We start from the raw sequence: 9,096 nt of genomic DNA on the forward strand, positions 1-9,096 counted from the left end.
GACATAACACAATCGTATATACAGCGCAGGAAGGTGCATAGCTAGGAGCTAGGGGAAGGAATAAACTTGTTGGATTCGCTTATTCGTTCTTGGTAGAAACTGTGTGTGTAAGTGTACTCAAGTGAGGACATTTTTGTTACATAGTGTTTAGGGCTTCAAAACTGCACAAACTCAGACAAGGTTACGAGTGAACCTACGTTCATGTAATTTTGTGTAGAGAAAATGCTCTCTAGACTAGAGGAGAAAGGTTCTGGATTGGACTAACATAAGAATGTTCCTCAATGATTTCAAAGAGTCAGGGACGGATCTTAGTTGAAGCATCTCTGGGCTGTAGCCAATAGAGAAATTTCTGCCCAATTAACTTTACTACATGTGTAATTATATATATGAAAAAAAATATCAGTTAGCCCAGCCAATCAATCTCTCTCTACGTTTCTATTTTTGTAGTTTTTCCTTGCTTTTTTTGTTTTAGTTAACCAAAGCAGCCAACTCTACTTTGGAGTGTTATTTTATTTTCTTTACCACCCTCTATTTATTTACGGACTTGAATGGATTGAAAGTCATGACAAACTTCTACAATATCAAATAAGTACTATACATTTATATATCTATCATCCGATTAGAGAAAAGTCTATATACATATGTCTTAATTATATCATACTCTAGCTATAGTTGACCATTTGTATCATGCTATTGTATGTCCATAACATTTGTCAAAAAATATTTTCTAAATTGTTTTGTTCATATTTTTACTTTTAACACATTTAAATTTTTTGTCGAAGAAAGAAGAAAACACTGCATATTATTTTAAAAAAAACTTAGCCCAGGGTATTTCAAATTCCTAGCTCCGTCCCTGCAAAGAGTTATATATAGGCACTTTGATCGGTCAGTGAATGCCAGTGATCTTGATTTCGATCAGTGCCGGTCCAATTGTTTCATTGTTTGTACACATGATAAGATCAGTACGTATCATTACAATAATGATAATCTTTTTTGGTCATGATCATATCTCCTTCAGCTTCAAAGACGAATAGTACTACAGTACTAGTACCGGAGACGTGCAGATAGATCAATAAGCTTGCTTGTCTTCAATTTTTACTAATCGTTTCATATCTCATATAGTCATACCCCATTATACGTACATATCCTTTGATGTTGTGCATCATTTCAATCGATCATATATTTTCACATTACAAATGAGTGAAATGACTACACAATTTGAGAAATATTTGTTCTAATATATCACGACATAAATTAATTTAAGCCATTGACGTTATTGCATGTATGATTTAATGAAGAAATTAGTGGAGAATTGATGAAATTATAGAGGAGGTCAATCTCCGGCTGACATGCCTCCGGGGGGAAGGTGGAAGGGATCTGGAAGTGGGCTCATGCTCTTGGGCCTGGGTCCGCATCTCGATATGGGTTGCTGGGCAGTGCTGGCTCCGACCCGAAAGGGAAGGGGAAGGCTTGAGGTTTGGTCAGACTGGGTTTAAGTCTCTTATAGTGACCTAATCAGTCTTACTAAATATAATGATACTATTGCCAGATATACCATACAAAATATATTGAAACAGAGGATTTAGCTAAACAACAATAACCGAGTCTGCAAGATAAAAACATGTTATACTATCTAATCGATCGTACATGTATTGCAGCATATCAATTGACGGCATGTCTACATGTATTTATCTTCTTCTAAATCTGAGAGTTCTTTTAACTTCTGAAAAAGAACTAGGAATTAGAACGAGATATCTGCATTCTCTTGTTAACATCTCAGTTCTCATTGTTTTGTGGAATTCGATTTTTTCAGGTTGATCTGATAACTACACTCACAAATTTGAGTGGTTTGGGCCAACAAATCAATTATGAGGCGTATAACTACCCAAGTACCCAGTCAAAAAAGTTGATTTCAGCAAACTCAAATTGTGAAGAGAGTATCCGATGCATATTTGAGCAGTTCCAGGTCTAGCTTCAATCATTTATTATTGCAGTAAATTCATAGGAGACTTTGGCTCAAATTTCATAGCTAACAGCATATAGGTGAGTAATAGGTGAATCATGTTTTCGGTAATCACTTGTATCCCACATTGTTTGTACCTCCTCTTTGATGCAAAATATCCCAAAGATGATAAATGACCAACAGACCAAGACATATGATATCTTCCTTTTGTAGTACTAGCACCCCTTCATATTATCCATGTGTGTCTCGCATGTCAATCCCTTTTCTTTACATGATTTCTTTTATTAAACCGATTTGGCTGGCTTGTGGAAATACCATAGTGCAACATCACGCCTTGCATCAGAGTTTAAACCGAGGTTGGGACTTTTTGACAAATATTCATGTTCTATAGAGCATTACTGAGCTTAATTTGACAAATAAGAGCATATACAGTATATGCATACCTAGCCTCTTACTTTCCAAACTCTTTCCGAAGCCTCCCAGGAAGTTTGGCCGTCCCAATTTTACTTGTGAAAGAAAACATCCTCCCAGGAATTATGGATAGCGTACGTACAAAGGCAGTATATATGAAGAAAACTAAAGTCTTTTATCGTGCAGATATTTGAAAGAGCCAGTATGAAGGAAATTCCATCCTTAACACACAACACACTTATTAAACCCGTTCTTACACAGATTCTGGTAGTACATATCCCCATCAGGACACTCAGCACTATGAATCCAGCTCATCTGTATTTTTATTGCCAAACAGAATGCAAACTGGAATAATCAGAAATTCAAAAGCACTTATATAGGATCCACAATAACATATTACATTGGAAAAAGCTAGCTCTTATTTTTGTACTATAATCGAGCAGAGTTATGCTGTGTTTACAGAAGTCATACTCACAAGGATGTGCCGCACCTCCTTCCCTTGAGCAAAACCAAAGATCAGCATCAGAGTTTAATCCATGGTTTGCCTTTCTTCAGTTTCTTGTCAAATATTCCTGGTCCATAAGTTGACCATATTATCTCAATAAGGAGGGGAAATTGCAACCATATAAATGAGGCAACTGGAATACTAGCAGCAAAAATGCTAGGAATAACAGCCCATGAGTATTCTTTATAGAGCATAATGATGAGGGCAGAAGAAAAGGCAATCATCATGGTGGCAATAGAGATGAAAAGGGTGGAAAGACCTAACATCATCTTTGTCGGCAAATGCTTGAGAAAATCATCTTCTGCATAACGTGACGTGAGGATTCCTAAAAATAATATGACTGAAGTTGTGGAAGAAACGAGTGATAGAGTATCTGAAATTATAAACACCATAAACAACTTCTTAGCTAGAAACATTGGGACACCTGTACTGCCATCATTTCCACCAGGAACTGTAAATGCTGCAGCAAACATCATGGTAACTATAAGAGCGCCGACAACAGTACAAGAAGTTGCTGTTCCTTTCATCGAATCTTCTGCCTCCTTTTTTAGTGCCTCATGATTCTTGGTAAACAGTTCATGTGGTGTCATACCATCTGAATTTGGAATTTCACGCATCTGCAGAGGTACAATATCCTCTACCGCCTACATTTATTTTGGGAGGTTACATTATTGTTAAAACGTCTTAATATACATTGTAGTTTAATTAATTTACAGTATCTACATATGTCAGTGACCTTTATTATAGTGTAATAAGTTTTGTAAAAGAAGAGACATATATACAATTTCACCATGTCTATATTCAATCTAAACCATCAAATGTTTTTTTTTTTTTTTTTTTTGGATCAGGTAAACAACTCAAATATTACAACTTCATGAGTCAAACTCACAACCTTCCACTTATTGAAGGGAGACTATGTCACTAGACCAAATGGTACTTAATATAAACCAATTAAGGTTGTAAATTTAGATATGTATATTCAAGGCCGATGTTTTATTCTTTAAAGTACATCAATGGTTAATACTGTAAGAGTTTATAATGGCAATTTAGAGTTGGTTGGATAATTAGTTTCTAAATATATTATTGTGTATAAACACTTGCTTTTAGAGATACTGACCTTGAACCAATGTAGTTCTCGTTGCATTTGCAAAGCTGCACCGCGAATACGATTGAACCTTGAGAGTGGAGATAATTTCCCTGCCAAATGTAATATATTCTCTGGATAATTTACCCCACGTAGTCCATTTAATCTCTGATCCTCTTCACTGATTCCGTATATAAGGCTGAAAATTTTATGTTGACGACATTCAACCGCAAACTGAAATATATTTTTGCTTTCTTCACGTGAATTTGCCAGTGATGGATGTGCTTCACATATATGAGTAACAAACTCAACATTCCCGTGTTCTACAGCTTTAAACATCGATTTTCTAACGATGTTAAGTTGTGATGATGTAGGAGGTTCCTTTTTTAGCATTTCACTAATGCAACGTAAAATGTCAATGCTTCGAGTATGGATCCATTTCATTTCATGTAGGTGAATGACTCCTAGTTTAAAATATATAACCCAAACAATAATCAAGAATTAACAAAATAAATAATAATGATAATAAACAATGTTTGATGTACCATACCTAGAAGTGTAAAGAGACGGTATACGAGTTTCTTGTATAAAGTTGTCACTGCGTTGACAAATTCCAATAAATTGTTAGCAGTTGTTCCCTAATATTGGTAATGCTATCTATCACTCACTAAACTAACAAGAAAGATGCTTGAAGGAAGATATACAGATCTATATTGTATTATTTAAGTGAGAGATCGTGAGTCGAACTCACAATAGCCTCATTGTAGCATATCGGTAGTTTATTTGATCCAAAAATATATATAAACAAAAATTAAAATTACTGTTACTCGCTTTACTTTTTATAACTCCCACTGCCCCACTTCCATTGTGTGTGTAGAAATCTTTAATTTATATATGTATATATACATACAGATCTTATCCAAAGCGATGTTTCGTTTTAAAATTAAAGTGCGAAAGATCTTTAATTAGCTTACTTTTCGGTCATATCCATATCTCTCTTGTCCGTATAAGATCATCTCGAGCAGAGTTGTTAAACTTGAATTTTAACCAAATATATGAATTTTTGTAGCAAAACTCAACTTCCGCAGAAATAGCTAAAGAGAAGTTAAGTGAACAATAAACACTAATCATAGTTATAATTTTGATATGCAACATACCTGAGCGAATGAGATCAATTTGATTGTCTCGATTATCCTCTTGTTGTGGAATATTGATGCAAGTATGAAGAGTGCTTAAATTAGCAGGTTCTATGCGCAACCCTATCAATAAAAATGAATAGTGTATCAATGTGTACGTTGTTATTTGGTTTTTCAGCACCTGAGAAGTGTTACCATTTCTTTTGAAAGCAGGACAACTATTGTTTTTAGACATGCAAACTAGACCTAGAGCTACCTAAACGTAGCTTGTACATTGAATTCGGCACAAGAATTAGAGAAACCATGACAATGTACGTTTAGGGCAATAGAGAGAAAGAAGTATTCAACACTCACAATTATAGATCAAACGTTGCCAAAAGCCAAGTTGAGTTCCACTTAAGAATGCAGAGCTCATGCGAGCCAATTCCATTATGGGGGGCCATGCATCACCAGTTGGACTGATGACGATGGCTAATCCAGAGCAACGCCGAAGTAAGTCCAAGACCATATCTAAAGTGGAGTGCAAGCAGAAGAATCAAACAACAAAATCAAATATAAAGTACATGCAGATGATGAGAACTGAAAACTAATTTCCTTAAAACTCTTACCAAGCTGCTTCGCTCTAAAGCAATCGACAATCAACTGCGCACCAGCCTTCCCGTGCTCAGGCATTAAATATTCCAACGGAGTAAGAGGATAAAGACAACGACACAGATCCCATCTGCTATTATCGAGGGCCCTGAGTAATGGAATCCAACTAGAAGGAGGCACGCGTACGCCAAATACTTTGGTGTTGTTTTCAGCCATATACTTGGCTATTTCCATCACGTCTCCATCCCTGCGTACATCTAACGCACAACCTAGAGCTGTATAACCTGCACCGTCTTTTTCTTCCAAAGCTTCTTTTCTCATAAATGGCATTACCTCTTTCGCAATATTCATATGCCCATTCATGATCGCAAGGTGAAGTGCATTGTAGCCATGTTTGGTTGTTTTTAGTTCCAGACCTTCTTGTCTCATCACTGGCAACAACTCTTTCACAATTTCGATATTACCCTTCTCCACTGCATTGAGAAGAGCTGTGAATCCTGCAGCATCCTGTATCTCTAAACCTTCTTTTCTCATTAATGGCATCAACTCTTTAAAAATATCTAAATTACCATTAGATGCTGCTATGTGAACAGCTGTGGAACCTTGTGTATTTTGTACTTCCAAAGTAATGGTAAGCAACTTCTCGTACTGCTCGACCATGTACTTGGCCTTTTTCCTGACAACTTCTTCAGTGACCCCTAAATTTATACCAGAACCAAAAGCTATGATATCTTCTATAGTTTGCAATTCCTGAATTTCTTGTCTCACTTTCAGCAATGATATCAACTCTTTCACAATATGCACATGCCCTTGTCTAGTTGCTACATGAAGAGCAGTGTCTCCATATCCGTCCCTTGGATCCACTATAGTTATTGCATCACAGGGATCATCTAGTTTTGTAAGGCACTCCTTTGCATTATCCCATTCACCTTCTGTTACATAAGAGGTGAACTGAATATGGCTATCAAAGTCACGCTCTGCCAATAAAATTTATATTAAATTCATGTATTCTAATTGAAGGCCACGCATAAAGGACTATAAACTTTGGAATTAGAATATTTAATATCATTACTTTTTTTTTTAAAACTATAATCTTGTTTTTGACACATGTCTCAAGCAGTCAAGCATAGTTAGTAAAACTTGGTACGAGAGTTAAATGTTAAGAATACGTATTTGAATAAGAGTGCGGTTTTTGGGACCTCCAAATTTGCTTACTTGACCTCACTCTATTATGAATTATTAAATGACATATTTATCCTCTTACACAATAACTATTAAGGACACTAATTAAACAAAAAGTAATATTACATTTATTCTCTCTAAACTTTCTAATTCAATAATAACGGATTGCATTTTATTATTTTCCTTTTTGATTTTTATTTTCTAGTTTTACCACATACTTATTAAAGCATTTATATATTTATAGTATCATACATGTCACATGCTTATACAAAATGAAAAATATTTTAAAAAAATGATTTATCAATTATTAAAAAAATAAATAAATAAGTATCATAATATTTTTACAAAAATTATGATCTATCAATTATTAAAATAATTTATCATCATGAGGTATAAAAATAAAACATATAAACTTAAAAAGAAAATAATAGTATATGTAAAATAGAAATACAAAAGTAACAAAAATATATAATAATTCATGTAAGAACATTCTTTTGATGCATCAATAAATAAAATTTGAGACACAATCATTTTTTATTTTTTTTTAAATTTTTAAGAGAATAGTATTATTCATGATTCGAATTGGGAAACTTAAAAAAACAGTACATGACAAATGATCCATTCTTAATTTTGGTGTTTCAAGTTTCAAAATAATCATAAAGGTACATGACATTAGAATCACGACATATTTTTAGTACATGATATTAGTAACACCGTTAACTCTTATGGCTTCTACTTTGGCCCAACAAGGAAAGTGGGCGTCCTAGTGGCTCACGAAACAAAACTCCTAACACCCCACCAAGCTTTGATCCAAAGGGCAAAAACAAAGTCCAGTGAGTGTTAGAGAGCGGATAGCTTGGCAGACTATAGAGCTAGCTGCAGCTAAATGGATTCATAAAGCTTGAAGTACTGCAATTGAGCGTCTTGGATCTGGTTTTATATGTTCTTTGGTATCTTGTTTTGTAACTAGTTTAATCCTCTGCTAAGCACACTTGAATAAGAGAGCTAATTGTCTAATGTAACGGTGCTTTGATGTCATTCTGGCATGAGATTATCAATGAAATATTTTTTCTTTCAACAAAAAAAATTAAGTGGCTAGATATATTTATAAACACATACCTTCTTCTTTTGTCATGAACTCTTTCACGTTACCCTTCTTTACTGCCAAGTGAAGAGCTGTATAACCTTCATCATTTTTTATTGCCAAATCTTCCCCTCTCATCAATAACACCAACTCTTTCACAACTTCTGCAGCCCCCAACTTGACTGCTAGGTGAAGAGCAGTGTCACCATCAGGGCCTCTCACTTCTCCAATCAACGCCGCTAAATATTTCATCATAGCCACATTTCCCTTCTTGACTGCTAGGTGAAGAGCTGTGTAACCATTGTTGTCTTTTATTTTCAAGTCTTTTGGTCTCATACAGAGCACCAACTCTTTCAAAATGCCCACCTTCCCATAATGGGCTGCATAGTGGAGGGCTGTGTACCCAACGCTGTCTATTTCTCCTCCCATCAACAGCCCCAACTCTTTCGAAGTATGCAGTTGCCCATTGAATACTGCTAAATGAAGAGCTGTGCAACCTTTAGCGTTTTTCATTCTCAAATCTTCTTGGGGCATCAACAACATCAAGTCTTTCACGATATTCACATGCCCTTTAATGGCTGCAACGTGAATGGCTGCGTCTCCATACTCGTCTTTCGGATCTATTGCTCTTACGGCGCTGAGGAGGTCTAGTCCTTTAAGTTTAAGGCACTCCTTTGCCTTATCCCAATCACCTTCGCTCACAAATTTGGTGAACGGTATGTAGGGCTTGAAGTTTTCAGCACTGTTCTCAACATTATTTCCTGCCAAGTTTCAGCAAAAATTATCAATTTAATTTTATGATTGTCCACTCCAAATATTTTACAAAAAATAATAGAATACTCCCTACAACTTTTTTATTTGATTTTTTTTTTTAACTTTTTTATTTCTAGTTATATTTCAGGTATTTACACAGATTAATGTATTTGCTAGAAGGGAATTTTTTTTAAACAATACATAAATTAAGCTTACTTTAAAACAATCAGATAAGTACATGAACTAATCAAGCATAATCAATTTAAGTACACACCGTTAACTCTCCGGTTACGAAGTATACTATATATTACAAAATAAATCAAGAGTAGAAATGTATTTCCGCACCCAACCGATTCCTCTTTCCTTCCCCTTCACCATACCCCTCTC

General features: G+C 35.1%; 1 protein-coding gene across 1 annotated transcript in view; it reads right to left on the minus strand.

Annotated features, from left to right (window-relative positions):
- Positions 1–2,566: 2,566 nt before the first annotated feature.
- LOC101314594 overlaps positions 2,567–9,096 on the minus strand; it is a 7,457-nt gene continuing 927 nt past the window's right edge. The window contains exons 3-9 of the mRNA XM_004287247.1: positions 7,992–8,717; positions 5,708–6,667; positions 5,454–5,609; positions 5,121–5,222; positions 4,514–4,561; positions 3,997–4,427; positions 2,567–3,523 (exon numbers count right to left, since the gene is read on the minus strand). Of these exons, the coding sequence (XP_004287295.1) occupies positions 2,897–3,523; positions 3,997–4,427; positions 4,514–4,561; positions 5,121–5,222; positions 5,454–5,609; positions 5,708–6,667; positions 7,992–8,717 (3,050 nt within the window). The 3' untranslated portion in view covers positions 2,567–2,896. The remainder of the gene's footprint in view (positions 3,524–3,996; positions 4,428–4,513; positions 4,562–5,120; positions 5,223–5,453; positions 5,610–5,707; positions 6,668–7,991; positions 8,718–9,096) is intronic.

This window comes from Fragaria vesca, linkage group LG1 (assembly GCF_000184155.1).
Source record: "Fragaria vesca subsp. vesca linkage group LG1, FraVesHawaii_1.0, whole genome shotgun sequence".
In the NCBI taxonomy this organism is placed as follows: Eukaryota; Viridiplantae; Streptophyta; class Magnoliopsida; order Rosales; family Rosaceae; genus Fragaria; species Fragaria vesca.